The 21,979-nt window shown below is 32.2% G+C and overlaps 1 protein-coding gene across 1 annotated transcript; it reads right to left on the reverse strand.

Moving 5' to 3' along the window:
- Positions 1 to 2,631: 2,631 nt before the first annotated feature.
- Positions 2,632 to 20,815, reverse strand: MGAT4C (MGAT4 family member C). Its single transcript, XM_069491083.1, has 4 exons — positions 20,738 to 20,815; positions 13,724 to 13,876; positions 7,168 to 7,315; positions 2,632 to 3,773 (listed from the first exon to the last, which is right to left on the reverse strand). The coding sequence occupies exons 2-4, from the start codon at positions 13,868 to 13,870 to the stop codon at positions 2,632 to 2,634; spliced, it is 1,437 nt and encodes a 478-aa protein (XP_069347184.1). The 5' UTR covers positions 13,871 to 13,876; positions 20,738 to 20,815.
- Positions 20,816 to 21,979: the final 1,164 nt, after the last annotated feature.

A 21,979-nucleotide genomic window follows, 5' to 3' on the forward strand; every position in this document is an offset into this window, starting at 1 on the left:
CATGGCCATTAAATAATTCAACTATGTACGTCTCATGACAGTTCTTTTCAATGGATATTTTTAACAAAGAAAATTGTATACATACACACAGACACACAAATTTACTGCAAAGAGAGAGATGACATAATGCTTAATGACATATTAAATATAATTAAATCTAATAATTGTATTTTTGACTCTATGCCTCTGAGACAAGATTATTAGAGCCTTATTCAGAGTTTTTAAAATATAGAATATTCAGCATTAAGCCACTTAAAGAATGTTTCCTCATATTTTCTTTTAGAAAGAGAATAGTTATTTGTCCTTCCTGACTCCTAATGGAGAATCTTTCTTTGTCAAGGTCTTTTCCTTAGAAAGTTGACCTAGTGTCAACCTGTAAAGAAAACACAGAGACATCCTTAGATGACTGACCAATGTATCCAGTCTCAATTTTAGTACTGAGAGGATCTTAAGATGAAATGTTAAATGGTCTCTATAGGTCACATTTACATTTGTAATTCTCTGACAAACACCCAAATTCACTGCTACCCTCAGCAAACTTTGTTGATGCATTTTCAAGAAGTTGATAGATGCCAATAGCTGATCTTTGGAAACACACTTCCAGAATAATATGTAAAAGGTTATAACTAATTTCATGGAGTCTTCTTGTCTTGATATTATATGTCTTTGGCATACAGTTTTGCACCTTTTATCAAGAGTTCAGAATAAATATTATTTGTAATTTTTGAGATATATGTAGAATACTTTACAACTAGCCAGTTGATAAAAGAGGACGTGAAAAATCAAGAAAACAGAATATTTTTTAGTGCCTTGGCAATAGTCTCCAAGTCAAGATAATAATTTAGAGGCAGTGTTGACATTTTCTTATGAATTTAATACATAGATATGTCAAAAAATATTAATATTTAGTCTCCTATAAAAGACTTAAGTTTTCTCTATCTAATATTATATTAAGAGTAACTGGGTATAAAGAAAATACAAGATAGCTATTGTATAAATAAAAGAACAAAAATTTCAAATTTTTTATCTGAGTTACCTATTTATTTGGAGAGAATGAATAAAATAAAAAGATGCTAATCTTGTTTGGACCATAGCATACCAGTGAGTCCTAGGGACTGTGCTTCAGGATAGAAAGAAAGAACAGAAAGATTTCCTTATTCCTTCTTACTATACAAAGTCTAGTCTTTATACAAACATACACACACACATTCATCTATATAAACATGTATTTGAGTTTCTCCATAAACGTATACAAAGCATCCTCCATTTTTCTTCATAATAAACCCCTTCATTTTTGCCTGTTCATTAAAAAATAAAAAAGATGAGATGAGTTCAGGACATTCTAAAAAAACATGTTTTAGGGTACACTAAGGTGTCATGAATTGCTTTAATGATACATGGTAGAGACACAACTGTCCAGTCCCTATTAGTAAAAGTTTAGTCAAGTTTGCTCACTATTTGGATGCATATACCACAAAAGCATCATTTAGGATAATATGGAAGAATTATAACAGCTATTTTCAGATAGTATTATTATCTAAAACTCATGTAGCAAACAGAAAACAGAAAACATAAATGACATGAGGAGAAATCTCATATGAGGAAAAGAGCATTGTCTGATTATTAGAATATCAGAGCTCTCATTCTGGCTTTGCTAGGAAATACCTCATTGGTTTTAGAAAAGTCAACTAATTCCTAAGGTCCTTACTTTTCTCCCTTATAATATATCCATTTAAACTCCAAAAAAAGTATATGATAAATCACAATAATTTCAATCACATGAATTTTAATACAAAGCATATAAAATCAATTTCAAAATTTTCTGCATATACTTAAAATGTCTGTAAGAATGAGCTATTATAGGCCTTCTTTAATTTCTTCTATTAAATTCAGGCATCCAATGTAACCTGAAAATATTGAGCTAAACTATTCTGTTTTTGTAAAAGGGAAACTAGAAAAAGACTACTTCCCACAGAAAATTTATTAACAATAAGTGCTCAATTAAATGTTTTTAAACATTGAACAATGTCTCCTTTAATAAAATAATTGTGGGGTATTTTTAAGTCTTTTTTTTCTTTTTCCATAGCCCCACCTACACAAAAATTTCTGATGTAAAGACACCACTTCTATAAGGAGGTATTCACTGTAGATGTATAGAAGTCAATGGAAATCTAAGTTTACAAGAAAAATAAACCAGATTATCATTCTAACCAACTGCATATTCACACAGGTGCTTAATAAAAGCTATCTGATGATATAATGGATTATAAATTCTTGAAGTATATACAGTTGGCAACTATTTTTCAAGAATCATCATCCAACAAAGTTTTCTTTTTCATTTTAAATCTTTCATATCACCCTTTTGACAATCAGTTGAAATTTTGAACATAAGAACATTAAAAAATATAAATTAAAGTAGCATTAACTATTGACTAATATTCAACTTCAGAAGTTAAAACAAATACAAGTGTGTATTAGAGCAAAATGTGTTGACAATGTGTAAATCAAAACTGCCAAGATGATTAATGTTTCTTCTAACATATCCCATTCATTGTTTTCCCTCCAAAAAACAAAGGTAGCAAAAGAAACAGGAAGATCTGCTTCAGTAACTGAACAGATTGATTTAATTGGCTAGGAAGTCCAAATGCTAATACTCCTAATAATCAGCCATTCCTTTTGTGACTTGGTAACATATATCCTCATACAACGTATATCAAATGGAATTTTTTGATTCACACCTGAAATTTCAAAGTTTCCATTTTTGAATTCCCCTAGTCTTAAGTAAGTAGTACATTGTCTCCTTTGTTTGATAAGCACAGCATTTTTCCCAACATCTAGGACTCCATGATGCAAAATGTCATTTTGCCGATCTTCTGTTCCAGTATTCACTTTAATTTTTTTGATTATAATTGGATTTTCAAATATAATCACAAAAACATCTCCTGTTGAAGGTGATTTCCCCCAAAAGTACTCATCAACACTACTGTAAGCCTTGCTTGCTTCATAATTTTCAAACACATTCATGTTGGTGTATAGACTTGCAGGGGGATTATCAGGGATATCAAATGATTCCTCTTCAAAATCATCATCTTTTAGCTTATTTTCAGTTCCTTTATATGATGAATAATAACCCATGTGCTGAAAGAGAGATGGTTTAAAACGGATCACATTTTTCTGAGCCAAGAGACCTCGGAAATGAGTCAATAACCAATCACAAGGCATTTCTTGATAAAACATTAATAAAAAATGTGCCAAACGTGGGAGGTCACGAGAATGATAGAGTTTACCAATGTATCCAAGCTTAGAGAACTCAAGAGTTACCCAGTAAGTTCCTTCTAAGGATGTAATTACTTTCTTGATGGCAGTTAAGAAATTTTTTGAACATCGGACATCATCTTCAAGCATTACATAATAGTCTGAAGTATTGGCACAAAAATTAAGCAGAAAAGCATAATCTACATTTTGCTTGGAACGAAATTTGACTCTGTCTACTGGGTCATTGTAATTTCTTTTAAGGCCATCCAGGGTTGGATAATATTCCTCTGGAGAATGTATAACCATTAATCTTCCTGCAATAATATGGTGGGCAAATTTCTGTGTAATATCCTGGACCATGACATCACGCCAGGATGAATTAAAGTCTGCCAGATGAACCACCACTGAAATTTCCTTCAACTCTTCATAGCTGGATTGCTCAAAAATCGACTTGATTGTCTCAAGTAAATAGTTTCCTTTTTTTCGTTTTACTGATGAAAGTCCAATTGTAAGATACCCTGAGCAAAAGAATGCAGAAGGAAGACAAATTCAACGTGAAACAGAAACACAGAAAAAGAAAAAGAGAGAACATATTCTTTTTGTTAGGTCTACTACTATATTAAGTAAATCTAGTGAATGATTATGCATAGAACATTTTGTGATTAAAATGCTAAGCTAAATATATAAAGACTATAGTACTTTATACATAATTTATATTTTTATGGAAATCAATTACATCTTAAACATGATAATGTATGAGACCTATTGCTGTGAACATTTGCTTTTGAAATACAAAAAGATGGTTTAAAGTTGCTCTGAAACTTAATGCTCTCTTATATGTCCATTAGAAAAGATAGATGTTTATATAATATGCAATTTATTGTTTTGAAAAATCTGCAAAAGGGGAAGGGAATTGTCAGTTAAGGCTGAGCTAGTCTCAAGTAATGAAAAAGAAAAAGAAAGGTAACTCATTCTTCAATCATCTTTGAATTTTTCATAGAACACGTGTCATACATTTTGGTTTTCTTTTTTTTTTTTTTTTTTGAGACAGAGTCTCACTTTGTTGCCCAGGCTAGAGTGAGTGCCATGGCGTCAGTCTAGCTCACAGCAACCTCAAACTCCTGGGCTCAAGCGATCCTGCTGCCTCAGCCTCCCGAGTAGCTGGGACTACAGGCACGCGCCACCATGCCTGGCTAATTTTTTCTATATATTTTAGTTGTCCATATAATTTCTTTCTATTTTTAGTAGAGACAGGGTCTCGCTCTTGCTCAGGCTGGTCTCGAACTCCTGACCTTGAGCGATCCACCCGCCTCGGCCTCCCAGAATGCTAGGATTACAGGCGTGAGCCACCGCGCCCGGCCACATTTTGGTTTTCTTAGATGACTGCCATTGTCTTGTACTAGAAGAATTCACAATTGAAATTTACAATTTTATTTTGAAATTTAGCTGGTATATTAATTATAAAGTAAAAAATATCATAAGATATATTCAAAAAACTTTTATGCTACATTGTCCTAAGATATGAGCATCAGTGTTTTCTTCATTTTGAAACACTTGTTATAGTGATTTTGCCTGGAGAAATTTTCATTCAGACATTTAAAATCTAAAATTAGAAATTGGATATTTTTAGAGAATAAAATAAAATTCTGAGAAAAGACAGTTCACCTCTGAGAAGTGTTAGATGTCTTTCTATTGAAATATTTTCACTCTTTAAAGCTCTCATTCTCATATGACTCAGAACTGAATAAAATTTTTGAACTACCATTTGGAAAATGGGGAAACTTTTATATGTACCAAGATCATTGTTTTAATATAGACGCCTACATGATGTGGGTTGTATGATACTGAAAAAGCCTCATTTCAACTAGTAAGAAAAATTTTTCTTCAATGGGGCTTTTTCAGTATCATCTAAACCATATTATGTAGAAAAACTTAGTAGTTTGTCAGGATGGTTGAGATTTACATATTCAAAATATGCCCAGGCTTTCAACTCTGATTTCTATTGCAACACAAATATGTTGTTATCTACTACCATTAAACTTTAAGCCACCAGACTTCATTAGTACTCAATAATATTCAATACTTATAAAAAACATTTCTATGTAAGAGACAGGAGTTCATGCATTTTATCTGTAATATGCATCTTATATGTTCATTATAGTCTTTTGGGATAGGTTTGCTATTATCATCACTTAGTTTTACATATGAGGAAACAAAGTCATAGTGAGATGAGGTAATTTTTGCAAAGTGTTACACTTAGTAGGCGATGTGGTGCCAAGATTCAAACTGCCCCACTTTTATCCTCTGTGTTATATTGCTTCTTTAGTATAAAGCAGCTGGCATGTGTGCCGATAGAAATTAGCAAATCTAGCATGGAAAAGAGGGATCAGTAATGTTTAAACAAAGGTGGAGTAACAGATGGAGATGAAAAAATAGTGGCCGTCTTGTGCAGTTAGAAGGAAGCCTAAGAGCACTTGACATTTGAAATGGTAGAATGAAACAAATCAAGATCTAAAGAAACCTAAATCAATTTAACAATTTTCTCAACCTGGTGATCACAAATTCACTCAAATAAACTCTTCTTCAAAGCAAAGTCAATTTTTGTGGTCTCCACATAATTTATTAAGAAGTTCATTATATTTCATTGATTCTACGATTTGTATTTTTCATGCTGAAACATTTAAAAATCAGGTTGCATATTACAACTGACAATTACAAATTGGCATCTTATGAATAAAATTGGCAATTCTTACATTTTCTTAGTGGTGTATTAATTAAACAATACTACTTTTTTATAAGATATGGTGTCTTGGAATCCATGACAGATAGTATGTAATTTCTTGGCTCCAAACATTTTTATTTTAACTGACTATAGTGTGTTGAATAGTTTACTCCAAAAATCCGTGTTTACCTGGAACTTCAAAATGCAATTTTATTAGTAAATAGGGTTTTTGTAGATGTAATTGGTTATGGATCATGAGATGAAATAATTCTGGATTTAGGGGTGGGCCCTAAATCCCATTATTTATACCCTTATAAGAAGACGACAGGACAGAAAGATAAAAGGAAGAAGGCCATTAATGATAGAGGTAGGGATTGGATTTATGCTGCCAAAAGCCAAATAATTCCAGGAGTCACCAGAGACTGGAAGAAGCAAGGATTCTCCCTTAGGAATTCCGGAGGCAGTGTTCCTGCCAGCACCTTGATTTCAACTCTTGGCCTCCAGAACAATGAGAGAATAAGTTGTTGTTTTTTTAAAGCCACATACTTTGTGGTAATTTGTTATGGCAGAACAAGGAAACTAATGCACTTTCACTAATTCAAAACTTGTGGCAAGTCATAAAACCCAAACCATTAGAGGTTGGAAAATGTAGCAATATGGGAATGGGTATTTTGATAGCACAACAAAGTGACTGCAATCAAGAATAAGTTAGGGTATACTTTAAAATAACTAAAAGAGTGTAATTGGAATGTTTCTGGCACAAAGAATTGGTAAATGCTCAAGCGATCCTCCTGCCTCAGCCCCCCCAGTAGCTGGGACTACAGGTGCATGCCACGATGCCCTATTAATTTTTTTATTTTTAGTAGAGACGGGTTTTGCTCTTGGTCCAGCTGATCTCAAACTCTTGAGCTCAAGCAATCCTCCCACCTTGGCCTCTCAGAGTGCTAGGATTACAGATGTGAGCCACCGCGCCCCGCCTACAATTAGGCAGATTATTTAATTTTTTGTTATTAAGGGAATTGGATCAGTGAGTACAGTAATTGAATTTGTGAAGGAACATTGAAATCCTTCCCAAAGAATATATTAGTAAAGCCCTTAAACTTTTATTGCTATACAAATAAAACAAATGTTTATTATTTGAAAACAAAATGTTTTATATATTCTTTATTTACAAATGTACAGATACTTACGCTTTCTTTGTAAAGGCGTGGCAGCTAGGTAGCGATAGGTGACATTTATGGCTCCTGAGAAATTAGATAAATCCTTGAAAGTGTGAACATAGCGTTCTGAATTCAGTTGATGTGTGGATGTTTCCCTTATAAGTTGTTTGTGTCCCTCCTAAATGCCAAGAAAGAGGCAAAGAAAAAAACGATAGATGGCCTTGGGTAAAATAAAGTTTATCTTTACACAGTGAATACATGAGTATGATATATAATATGGTGGGTTGTATAAATCTTAATTACTGACATCATAAGCTGTAGATCATCATCACTTACCTGAGTTTCTGGTCCAGGCTCTCTCTCCTCTATTCCACTCTGTATACTATAGTTACCTTGTTTTTCTACAGCGTACACGAATAATGGCATTCTCTTTTTTTCTATAATTAATTCACTTTTATTGCTGAATGAAATTTCTTGTTTGGGAATACTACACTTTATATATTCACTCAGTTGATGGGCATTTGAGTTGGACTGTTGGGCTATGAACAAATCTGCTATGAACATTCATATACAAGTGTTTAGACACATATTTTCATTTTTTTTTTTGTACATGCCTACGAGTGGAATCACTGAGTCATACGGTTAATTATATGTTTAACATTTTGAGGAACTGCCAAATTGTTTTTCAAAGTGGCTGTACCATTTTACATTCTTACCAGCCATGGATGAGGTTTCCAATTTCTCCACATCCTTGACAAAACTGGTTATGATTTGTGTTTTTGAGAATAGTTATCCTAGCAGGTGTGAAGTGATATCTCCTGTAGCTTTGAGTTGCATTTGTATAATGGCTAATTTTTGGTTTGTTTTGAACATTTTTCATGTGCATATTGTCCATTTTTATATCTTCTTTGGAGTAATGTCTTTTCAGATACTCGTTTTTTAATGGTTTATTTTTATTACTGAGTATTGAGTTCATTCTATATTCTGGATATAAGTCCTTTATCAGATACATGATTTACAAGTGATTTTACCCATCTTGTCAGTTGTCTTCTTGATGGCATCTTTTGCATCACAAAAGTTTTTATTTTTGATAAAATTAAATTTATTAATAACTATTTTTCTTTTGTTACTTATGCTTTTGGTGCCCTATCCAAGATCACTAAGATTTACTCCTATACTTTATTCTTAGAGTTTTTTCATTTTAGTTCTTGCATTGAGGTCTATGAACCATTTGAGTTAATTTTTCTGTACAGTGTTAGGTAAGGAGTTCCATTTCATTCCTTTGTCTTCAGCTAATCAGTTGTCCTGGTACTATTTATTGAAAATATTTCATTCCCTATTGAATTAACCTGGCATGCTTGTTGAAAATAAAGTAACTGTAAAAGTAAAGCTTTATTTCTGGGCTCTCAAATCTATTTTATTGGTCTGTGTTTATCTTTATGCTAGTAACACACTGCCATTTTCTTGTTAAAAAAAAAAATCTCAACATGAAAATGTACATTGCCTTTATGTTAATATTCAAATCTTTTTTACAATAAATCAAGGATCTTAAAATCTTGCAGTAATCTATTGTAGTTTCATCTGAGGCCGATTTCTATGAAATTACCCATATTTGAGTCATATTACGCTATTTACTCTTCTTCCTCAAGCAGCATCAAATAAAAGAACGCACATTATCTCTATGATTGTAAAACGTTAGGAATGATTTGAAAGGTGGCAGCAGACAAAACAGTTGGATTTTGGATAATTTATTAATTAAAAGTTTAAATAAGTCACTTATATGGCCACTATCTAGCTGTTGAGCATGGCTAGCCACGGTCCTTGTGACATGGCAGTAATTTTTTCAAGTATCTTGAAGTAACCTCAATTAGGACACATCTGTACTGAGTCAAGAAAGTGTGTAGTCACTTTCTCATGGTAATATTAGTATATTTTCTGGTGTGTGTGTACATGTGTGTATGTGTATGGCATTTTGTTGGAGGTAAAGTCTAATCCTTTCATATTTAAGATTCCTCTTATCTATGCAGTGGTGAACTTTTCATTTCATTAAATCTCCAGGAAGGTTTATATTCAAGAAAACATCCATATTCCAGTTAAAATATATCCCGTTAGCCATTAATTGCCCTTCTTTGATATAATTTGATTGTAAATTTTGATTAATCACAATTTGATCAAGTTTTTATTGGTTATACCTTACTAGCAAAATGATTATTCATTTGGCTTGTGTATATGGTTTACTACCATTGGTAGAATATGTTTGGGGGCAACCTAACTATAAAGAAATGTTTCTTTTTTGGTAAGGTATGCACTCTACTCTGTTATGCTATGTGGACCTACTTCTACCATTCAGTTTAAGATGTCAGGCCAAGCACATGCAAGTTATTAAGACTATAGAGAAAATAAATGCATTAAATAACTTTGGTCCTGATTATTATTTTGCGGTGATCATTAAAACGTTAATCAAACCCCTGCTCTAAAAGATTAGATAAGACTCAAATACAAGTTTTACCTCCATTGAAACATTCAGTACCTTGTGTCAAACTCAAATGTCAATGGAAAAGATGATTAGTTCAAAATTTTAAATCTATTGGCCAGACTGGAATATTCTTAGAATAAAAATTGAGCATAGTAGACCATGACTGCAGATTTATAAGGGCTTTCAATATGGTGCTCTACTAAATAGAGATTCGTTTTGAATATCTTTTCTGTATATTGAATTATGTTTATGAACCTAAAAACCTATGTTTATTTAGTCTGTAATAGTATATTTCTGTATTTTATATTGGCTTGATAATTTGGACAAATCAAAATACTTTATTTGTTTAAAGCTTTTGTAATGTACTTGCCATCTGTAAAAGCTATAAACTTTCAAAATACTCGAAATTAAACCTTAGATGCTAAGTTTCTTAGAAATATACTAGTTGAATATCTACTGAGTTATCATTTTAAATTCTTTATACATAAATATTTTCATCAGGATGTCTGCAAATCTATAAAACATCATTAAAGTCTAAAATAAACAAATTTAGGATTGCCAAAAGCAACTGGGGACTCAGTTTAGCATCAACTACTTGAATAGTAATGTAATGGTGTACATACTTAACAGGGTTTAGAAGAAATTTCCATAAAAATCACAGTAGTCATAGCACTAAATTCATTTTACCATTCTGTTCTTATGTAATGTTAATAAGGGAAGTACAGGATATTGAAGGATATTGAATACTTTTTTGAGAATTCTATCCTGAACACATAAAAATTGAAACATTTTCTGCAGTAAGATGGAGTGCATTCATCCTGATTTAAGGACATAACAGAATATAAAAGGAAATGGAACTTATATGAAATCACTTTATTAAATTCTCAAGAACAAGCTTCTTTACACTTTTCAGCATAAATAAATAATGTAACTTTCACCTGAGTCAGCCTTATTGGCTGCTTTCCAGAGGCATCTACCTGAACAGCCAGGCTTTCCCTGGATACCTTCATTTGTAGCTACTAGGCTGTAGTATATTTCTCAATAATAAGACAAGGCTTTATACAATCATTTTTTGGATGGGAACGCCATTTGATGGACTAACTACAGACTAAATATATACCCTGGTGGCTACTTTGAAGATGCTCACAGCCAAGAGGCTAAGTTGATTGGGCATGCAGCGTCTCTTCTACTTAGTTTGTCTTGTAATGTTGCTTGTCTCTTACATTAAGCTTGGCTTTTTTTTTTTTTTTTCACCGAAAGGCACATATGTCTCTAATACATAAGCAAATACACTAAACTGTTAATATGCCTAGGATGTCAGGGCACAAATGTATTTTCTAGCATAAAGAGCAGAATAGAATATGCTAAGTAACTCCAGAGACCTTACTGTAATACTTCTAACTATTCATTTGATTTATTTGAATTACAAGTATTATTTTTCACTGAAAAATGGATGACAGAAAAAGAAATATCTTCTAATGTCTATGCTTAGAAAATTGCACACACTGTGGCATTCTGGATGCCAGAAGGAAAATCAAGTCAGATAAGCCTATGAAAAATGAAACATACACAGGTAAAAGGATCAACAGGGAGAAGTGTTAAAAAGAAACTGCATTATATTCTAGTAGGGGGCCAGTTTCCATGGATAGTCTACATTTTAGAAGAATAATTTTAGTATTAATGATTGAAAAATGTTTTAAATCTTTATAATATCAACGCTTGGGATAAAATTCAGCTAAAAATACAATTTAGTTAGAAAACATCAGCTAGTAAATAGTGAAAATTTATATAATGAAAATAATGTCATTGAACTTACCTTAAGAGAAGGGTGCTGGTATTCAATAATCATTTGAATGCATTTTTTCATACTTAATGTAAATATTTAAAAATAGTAACTTTTTAAAACTAAGAACAAAACTATTTTCTGCACCTGGAATGATTAGCAAATTTGACTAGATATGTGCATAATATAGTCAGAGAAATATAGTTGAGAAAGTACTCTTAGTAAGAGATCTACTTTGTTAAATCACATTTTGTACATTCAGTGGCTAAGACCAATATTTAGATAGTACTATGCAAAAATTCATAAAATAGGGCAATAGTGTTGATTCTCTTATTTATATATACTCTACTAATTCTTACACATTTTACAGTGAATCAAAGAGGTTCTATTTCAAAAGACATAAGGATTTCTGTTGCACACAGTGAGTGGTCTTTTGGGACTTTTGAAAGTGAAAGATTAAAATTGCACTTGAAATTGCCTAATAAATGAAAGTCATTGAATACAACAAGTATCCAACCAATAGCATGTGTTTGATTTACAATATTTGATTTACTTCTACCAGAGGACAGAGTCAAGAAATAATTTATTACAAAATTGAATCATTAATCAAGAGAATCTCTACTTAATTTATGATCTTTCATAAATTCTATCAAGTAAAATTAGCTAGAACACATTTTGTATTTTCCTTACATCTCATAAACATAATAGGTTATAAAAATCACAAAATGCATATCATTAGTAAGTTTCTGGAGTTTGCTATGTTTGCCTAAATCATGCCTAGTCAAATCCTACTAATCCGTGATGATTTCAACCATTGCGAATTAACTGCAGATAGTAGACTGAAAGGTCGACAAACTCAAGACCTCCACTGCAAGGTAAAAAGCCTGGGCAGAATCAAGATCTAGGATTCTGGCAGAATTTCACCATCAAAGAACAGAGCAAAAAGAAGCAAGATATTTTACAGAGGACCTCCTAGGAGGATCTGTACCAACTAAGATCACATGGTTGGCTCATAGGATATAGATATTATCTGGCAAATAGTAGGTAGTTAATAAGTAACGTTCAATTTACAAAAAAGATGATATTGTAAATGCTCTTGGTGGTTATTGTCACAATCTCTCTTGTTAGGATGTTAACTGAAACTTTCAGAATGCTTGCACTTGGGAAGCACTTTTTAGTGCCAATTGAGTCTAAAGGTTTTGATATTTCTGAAATATATAAACAATAATAATAACATAAAAATTAGGATAGATATCTTAGGCTCAATTCAGATAGAAAAAGTTAATAAACAATAATTTCCACATTATAATCATCAGTCATGAAATAATGTGATGATTATAAAAAGAAATAAGTAATAGAAACTAAATTCTTATAATTAGCCAGAAAAAGCTCTTTTGCATATTTCCATATTTCACCAAAATATTCATTGCTATATCATTATCTACTAATTTTTATTATCTCTTTTTAACTACTGAACAGTTTACACATAAACATATATATGTCTTGAGGTCTTTTCAGTGAATATAAATATATAACATGATGGTCATTTAGGGAATGGGACTACAAGAGAATTTAGGGAATACAAGAGAAAAATATATCTATCAACTGTCATTAGTGAAATATAACATTAAGGTAACATCCATTTCCCATATTACAATGTATTTAAAATAGAAGATACCAGAAGTATAGGCCAAATATTGAACTCAGTAGGTGGCACCAGAAATATTTATGAGAATATGGGTGGACTAGAGAAGTCACAAAAGAAGGTAAGGTTTTGGGGATAAGTCCAAACGCATAGTTGAAAACTTCTGAGTTATAATTGCTTTGGTTATCAAAATCCAAATGAGTGTAATATATCATACTAAAAACTACTTAAACAAATAGCACAATTAAAAAGTATTATTAATTAGAAATGGCATTTTGAAAATTCCAATGATAATATAGAAAAGTAAAGAAAGCAAGAAGAAATGCTTTTTAAGTAAATTTCATTTCCTCTATATATTTCAAATTAAAACCCCCAAATCTTAATTATTTATGTAATATTAATTCAGCTTAGCGATGATAGCTAACTTATTTGCAATTAGATGCACATATTTGAACCACAATGTAGATAGCATTAAAGAAAATATTGAAATGTAAATCAAAACAAGTACAATGTTGGTAATGTATGGCTAATAAAAAATATAGACAGAAAATATTCATGTTATAATTTTACTTAAACCAAGTGTACTCCAATAGCCTGGGGCTGAAGTTAGGTTACAATTGGACTATTATAGTTTGACTTAAGCCTTATTTTGAAGAACAAATAAACACCTTCCAAAACTTACCAGAACATAGTTATCTTCAATGTACAAGTTCATAAACAGGAGGAAAATGACAAGAACTCCCAAGAATGACACGATAGAACGTTTTCGCAGGCATCTCATTTTATCCAGTATTTCAAAAATATGTTTCATTTGATGAAATTTAAACATTCTCCTCTGTGAAAAAGGCAAATAATTACTATAAATTAATTTTAGATGCAAATATTTCTTTATGATAGACATCAAAAGTCAGGCCTTTGAGGAAGTTCACCCTTCAAAAGCTTGAACTAAATTTCTGTTTTCAATTTCACCCTTAAGGTTGGCACAGATGGTTAATACATTAACATAAGGCCAATGCGGTGGTTTACCCTGACACAGAGTAAATCCAAATGAAAAGCAAGCTTCAGAGTTACTGATGAAAAAAATGAACTTTGGTAATAATAATGTAAGAAGAAACAGGCTTTTGATGTAAAAAGAAACAAAAATACAAAAGAAAAACAGATATGTCAACTGTCATCAGTGAAATATAATGTTAAGGTAACATCCATATCCCATATTATAATGTAATTAAAGATAGTAATGTAATTAAAGAAGATACTAGAAGTATAGGCCAAATATTGAACTAAGTAGGTGGCACTAAAAACAATTATGGGAATATGGGTAGAGTAGAGAGGTCACAAAAGAAGGTAAGGTTTTGGGGATAACTCCAAATACATAGTTGAAAACTTGAGTTAAAATTGCTTTGGTTATTTTTCTAATGATTCTTGTCAAATCAGTGTGGATCCTGTAGTGCCATATTTACATTATTTTGATCTAACTAGCAATTTGGCTGTTAAGAATAATTCATGGATTGCACAAAGACAAAATGAGAATCAGTAAGTGAAAACCTAATTTTTTTCAATTTTACTCTTCTGTATTTGGTGATATCCTCCAATTACAGATTCATTTAGGTTACTGACCATTCTTTAAAAAGTATAAACATGTCTAGAATGATCAACAGTCTAACAGAATCACATTTTGTCTAAAATCAATACATTGATAATCTGGAAACAGTGTCACTTATGTAATAAGTATCTCTAGGTTCATCTTTAGGATGAAGTATTTATGTGCAAGGAGGGATTCAGGAAGTGAAAAAGGTTTGTTCCCCAAATCCTTAGAACTAGGCCTAGAACACAGCTGGTGAATCATATCTCTTCAGTGGATTAATGCAAGCAAGAATTCATGGGATCCTTGTAAATCACAGTAAAGAACATTAGTAAGTGGGAGAAAGATGAACATACCTGAAGAATTCTAAAAAAAAAAAAAAAAATAGAAGAAATCTGCACTAGAAATGTTATCAGTATTCCTGTCCATTTTCTTTGACCATATTTTTCTTAAGGGTTTTTATTTTCTTATTCATTTGTAGGATTTCTAAATACGTAATATGTATAGAGATGCACGCATACTGCACATAAACATATAAGGAACTGAGTGATTTATATTATTTCAACTAGTATGAGAAGTGGTTTAAATAATGCTTTGGAGGCAATACAGCAGTTCTGTCTGCAATAATGCAAAATAGAACAAAACAACAACAAAACACCAGGATGTAATTCCAAAGGAGAATTAACAAAGAAAGAGATACAGAAGTCCACAGAGAATAATGATGGCCCCCTAAATTCCAATATCCAAATCCTCCAAATTACAATCCTCCAAAATCCATTCAGAGCAATAGAGAGCACAAATAAACTTTCCATAGAGTACACCCTAAGCATAACTCCAATACAGACAATAACATAAACTTCAATTTACATACAAGTGAGAATATTCATACTCAGGACGAGCAAAATGGGTTGAGAAGTCCAAGCTAGAACAAACAAAAGATCAGAAGATAGATCAAAATCAATGTCATTTATTAAACAAACTACACTAGACTACACCACAGTAAAAAAAAAGTTAAGGAAACTAATAAAGCCATCTAAGCCCCTTCCCCTCTTCAAACATAAAATCACCTCCTACAACTGTGTTCAAGGAAGGTAAAAAAAAAAAAAAAAAAAATTCAGAAAAACGAAAGCAAACAGAACAAAAACCCAAAACTAGACTAACAAAGTGACAAAGTTACTATGAAAAAAAGAACAAAGCAGCTGATTTCAGGTAGGGAGAAGGGACTCTGAAATTAGGGCATCTTTTTGTTGTGCCATGAAGCAAAGAAGCTCTCAAGACTAGTGGGGACATATCTACAGGACACAGAAAATATGGGAATATTGATAACCAAAAAATGGCTAGGATTGATAGTAATATACTGAGTAAATATAAAATAGTGATGAAATGGTGATGATTAAAAGAAGAGAAAGAAAAAGTAAGAAACCTCACTTGCCACAATTGGAAGTTATAATTGTACCACTTCTGACTCTAAAAATTAGTAATTGAAAGTATTATTTACCCAACATTTCTAGGAGGAACTGTATTTCATCCACAGTTGACGACGAGTATTTTCAGATGGTGGACAATAGGGCAATATCCCCAAGAGAAAGGAAACCAAAGAGGTAGGCCCCATGATTTCTCCAGATTGCTGCCAGGAGGCAGTTTTCAAAGGCAGGGCAGGGACCGTGAATCCAAACAGAACTTAGAGATCTTGCTGAGTTGAAGAGACAGAGATAAGAGTTTGAGGAGATTGAGGTACCTGGAATTTGAGGAGCAGAATATTTAAGAGAAGGGAGTTACACAGAAAAGAGATTCAGAATTATGTAGAGGGACTTTTCCAATCTTTCATTTAATATGTTTATATCATGTGGTTGTAGAAAGAACCATGAAAGAGCAGTAGGCCAAACAGTTCCTGAAGCTTACACAGGGCTGGTGAGAGTTTGCGTGTCCATAGCCAAGTCTGTGTATCCATCAGCCAGCTGGATTGACCTGGATATTAAGAAGAATACTCAGAAGCTCATCACCTTAATTTTGGGGCCAAATTAGCTCCTCTGGATATGTTCCAACAAACATCAATAGGATCAAATGATCCCACATAACTTAGCTCCATGCCACTATAAAGTACTGTACTGTTTAAAGACATAGGGTAATATCTAGAACTTCAGAACATAAAATTCACAATATCTATCATCTGGAAAAATTTATGAGGTATATAAAGGACAATATAGTCCACAAATTGGATGAATCAATCAAAGGAAAAATAACCAAGAAATTATCAAGATGATAGAATTAAAAGAAAAGGATATTAAAATTATCATAAATGTGTCCCACAGGCTCATAGTACAGGAAAACATTAAAATGACAAGGAGAGAAGCAAAACATAAAAAAGATGTAAATGGAATTTCTAGAGATGAAAAATACAATATCTGAAATGCAAATATACTTGCTAATAGATAAGAAATAGTAGGAGAAAAGATGAGCTATTGAAGATATTAATGTATCACTAGAAATAGTACAAAACTAAGCACAGAGAGAGGAACAACCACCCAGCCAAACTGCTCTCTAATTTCTGACCCACAGAAAATGTGAGGGGATAAATGTTTTAAGCGATTAAGTTTCATAGTGGTTTGTTATGCAACAATAGACAACTGATAGAGCTGTCTATAGGAAACTCACTTTAACTGTAAAGACAAAAAATGGGTTAATAATAAAAAAAAAACAGTAAAGGTATTAAAGCAAGCATAACTATCCTAAATGTGCATGCACCAAATAAGAGTTTCAAAATACATGAAGCCAAACCAATGTCAAGTGAAAGGAGAGAGATAAAAACAAAATCATACTTAAAGATTTCAGTATTCATTCAATTCAGTAATTGACTGAACATGCAGAAAGAATATCAGTAAATACAGAATATATTGACAAAAGTATAAAAAACTAATCTATTTAGGATTTGTGGAACACTCCATTCAACAATAGCAGAATACACATATTTTTCAAGTGCACACAGAATATGCATCAATACAGACCATATTTTGGGCCATAAGACAAGTCTCAATAAATTAAAAAAAACTGGAATTATACAAAGTATGTACACTGATGACAATGTAAGTGCACTGGAATTCAAAAGCAGAAAGACTGAAAAAATTCCAAAATATTTGGGAAGTAAATAACACACTGAATAACCCTTGGATCAAAGAAGAAATCAAAAGAGACATTAGAAAAATTTTTTGAATTGTATAAAATTGAAACACATAACATACCAAGATTTGTGTGATGCAGGTAGGCAATGCTTAGAAACTAACATTAATGCTCACATTAGAAAAGGGGAAAGATCTAAAATCAATTATCTGGATTTGCATATCAAGAAATTTTAAAAAGCAGAGAATATAAATCAAAACCACAATGAGATATCACCTTAACCCAGTTAGAATAGCTATTATCAAAAAGACAAAAAATGACAAATGCTGGCAAGGATGTGAAGAAAGGGAAACTCTTATACATTGTTGGTGGAAATGTAAATTAGTACAGCAATTATGGAAAACAGTACGGAGGTTCCTGAAAAAATTTAAAAGAACTACCACATAATTCAACAACACCATTATTGTACATACTTCCAAAAGAAATAAAATCAGTATGTTGGAAAGATATCTGCACTACCATGTTTATTGCAGCACTACTCACAAGAGCCAAGGTATGGAACCAACCTAAGTGTCCATCAACAGATGAATGGATGAAACAAGTGCCATATATATACACAATGAAATACTATTTAGCCTGTCATTTGAGGCAATATGGAAGAATGTGGAATACAGCATGTTAAGTGAAATAAGTTAAGCACAGAAAGAAAAATAATCCATGATCTCAATTATATGTGGAATCTAAAAAAGTTGAATTCATAAAAGCAGAGAGTAGAATCGTGGTTACCAGACACTGGGGAGGGGCGGTTGTAAAAGGAAAAGGTTGGTTAATGGGTAAAAAGTTACAATTAGGCAGGAAGAATAAGTTCTTGTGTTCTATTACACAGTAGGGTGACAACAGCTATACACAATGCAGTGTATGTTTCAAGATATACAGAATAGAGGATTTTGTATGCTATTATCACAAAGAAATGATAAATATTTAATGTGATAAATATGCTAATTATCTTGATTTGATCATTATACAATGTATACATGCATTGAAACATCACACTGTGCCCCCAAAATATGTATTATTTGGTGTCAATTATAAATACAAATTAATAATAAAAAAATAGAAAAAAAAAACAAACAAATCCCAAAGTAAGCTAGAAAAAGAGCAAATTAGTCAAACAGTAAGCAGAACAAAAGTGATATAGGTAAAAATCAAAATAAAAGCACGAGAAAAAGAACAATGAAACCGAATTCTTGTCCTTTGAAAAAATCAATAAAATTGATATTCCTTTACCCAGACTGATTAAGAAAGAAAAAAGAGAGAAGACATTAATAACATCAGGAGCAAGCACCACTAAATTGGAACTTACAAATCAACACTCATGTGCACATACGGTAGTAAAATTCAACAGAAATCAAGAAGGTGGAGGGGGAAGGAAGGGAAGAGTAAATTCACACCTAACGGGTACAATGCACAATATATAGGTGATGGACACACTTATAACTTTGATTCAGACTGTACAAAAGCAATTCATGTAACCAAAATGTTTGTACCTCTTTAAAATATTCTGAAATTAAAAAAAGCAAGTAAAAAAATAATATCAGGAGCAAGATACGTTCCATCAGTAAAGATTCTACAGATATTAAAGGGATAATAAAATATTTTGAAAAATATAATATATGACAACAAATTTGAAAACTTAGATCATGCACAAATTCTTTGAAATGCACAAATTACCAAAGCTCATTAAAGAAATAAACAGAATAATTCTTTATCAAATAAAGTGAATATGTAGTTAAAAATACTCCAGAAAGAATACTCCATGTCCATATCACTTCACCAGTGAATTTTACCAAATATTTTTTTTTTTTTTGAATTTTCTTTTCTTCTTTATTCTACATTGAGCATGTATTACTTTTCTAATAGGAAAACAATAAGCACTATTTTAAAAAACAAGTAAATCTGGACAAGGCCTTGAAATGTGGAAATGTATGCCCAAACTAGAAATGCTCCCAGAAATATTGAATGGGTAAATAATAAGTTTCCCCTTCACATAAAGTTACAAGAAAATACAACAAGCAAACTTTGTTTTCTGTTTACCAAATATTTTGAAGGGAAAAAATACCAATTCTACACAAGCTCTTCCAGACAGACAATAGAAGAGCAGTAAATAATTCCTCTTGTCTGTATCTAATGAAACATTTTTATTAAATTTTTCTAAAATAACTTTTCAATCATATAAATAATTTTCAGGAATAAAAATGATAGTAAAAATACAACTTTATTAGAAATATTAGTAAGACTAAACATAGCTAACCCAAATTTTCTTATTCATTTTCTCAATTTTGAAAGTATATTTCTCCAAAATCTACAGTACTTGATCAATTGTTCCCAAACCATCATGCCTAAATCTGAAACATACCCATCTTGTCACTTCTGATTCCAGATTTCAAGTACATTTCTCACAGGTTCATGCTTATCATTACTCTGAGTTTTTCTTGTGTTTGCAACATCAAGACACAATACTTTTGGGAACTTGCATGACTCACGATTTTCTTGACGATAGAACAACTTTTATATCTTGTCAAGTCATGTTAGCTCCATATCTGATCCCTCAATATCTTATCAAATTTCTCACCCACCACCATCCCCCAGATAATATCTAATCACCCTGGCCTGCTTTCATACAAGAATCCTTTTAAATCAGTTTAGCAAAGAATTACCCTACCCTCTTAATGATTTTCAATCCACTGATTTGCATCCTTTTCCTTGGCTATAAATTCCAACTTTTCCTTGTTGTACTCAGAGTTGAGTCTAATCTCTCTTTGCTACTGTAAAACTCCATTGCAGTAGACTCTTGAAGTCCCTTGAATAAAGTTTACCTTACTATCTTTAACTAGTGTCATGAATAATTTTTTTAACAGCTTTTGGTACTGTAACTTGGGTAGGATCAGATTCATCATTGGACCCCCACACCTCTCACCCAGGATCCCAAGTGCATACCTTTGGAGCTTCTGTCTTCACTTTTGGCTGATTGATGGGGAATCCATTGATGGTTTCGATTCCTGAGCCAGTGTTCCAGATGACAGTCTGTTGAAGCACAGTAAGGGCAGATTATGAATCTTAAGATTCTGAGTGTATTATACATGCTGGGTTAGAGTCCCAGAAAAACAGAGGCTGGGTTACAGTCCTAGGTTTCTATGTTTGTAAGAAGCTGGGTTAGAGTCTCAGGCTTCTTTCTTAGGAAGGTGCCTGCTGGGCTGGAAGTCTTAACTTCCTGACTCTTATCTTTGAGTGGGAATTTACTTCCTGAATTCCTGGGCTGTAAAATTTCCCCTGGCACTTTGTGAAGCCTCTATGTTCTCTGTAATTGATCCTGGTTCTCCCATGGTCACTTCTCAGTCAACTGAAACTCCCTTCTCAAACCCCTACTACCCTGTGCTGCACTAACTCTGTCCACAGGCATACAAAAAGCTAGCTTTGTTTGGTATTATAATATGTCTGCTGAAAAACAGTTTCCAAAATCATTTGGGTAACTTGCAACTTCAGATTTTTTTTGAATTCAAAATATTAAGGGGATACAAGTGTTTTTGTTACATAGGTGAATTGTATGATGCTGAAGTCAGGGCTTTTAGTATGCCTGTCACCCGCACAGTGTTCATTGTACCCAACAGGTAAGTTTTTATCCTTCACTACTCTCCTACCCTCCTACTCCTTGGTTTCCAATGTCTTTTACACCTCTTTGTGCCTGTGTGTACTCATCTCAAAAATGCACTTTGTCACATTGAAGATTCTTTCTTCTATTCCTAGATTGATGATAGGCTATACCAGGAATGAGGATTGAATGTTGTCAAAGATTCTTTCTCTGTCTTTATTGAGTTGATAGAGCTTTTTTCTCCTTTATTATGTTATATGATGGATTATACTGATTGCTTTTGTAATTTAAACCAAATACAATTACATATTAAGTAATTATGTAATTATTTTTATATATTATTGGACTTGATTTGCTAAGATTTTATTTCTGCATTTATGTTCTTAAGCAATACTGATGTGTAAAGCAAAAAAGTAAAAAAAGAAAAAAGAAATATGATGTGTAATTTCCTTTTTTATTTTCTATTATCTTTGTTAGCTTTTGCTATTGAAGTGCTGGTCTTAGAGAAACCTTCAGTCTATGGCTAACTTTGCATTACTACTAAGGTAATACATGTCTGATGATCTATATATTAGGAACTTTTTCATTCT

Source organism: Eulemur rufifrons, chromosome 16 (genome assembly GCF_041146395.1).
Source record: "Eulemur rufifrons isolate Redbay chromosome 16, OSU_ERuf_1, whole genome shotgun sequence".
Classification (NCBI taxonomy): Eukaryota; Metazoa; Chordata; class Mammalia; order Primates; family Lemuridae; genus Eulemur; species Eulemur rufifrons.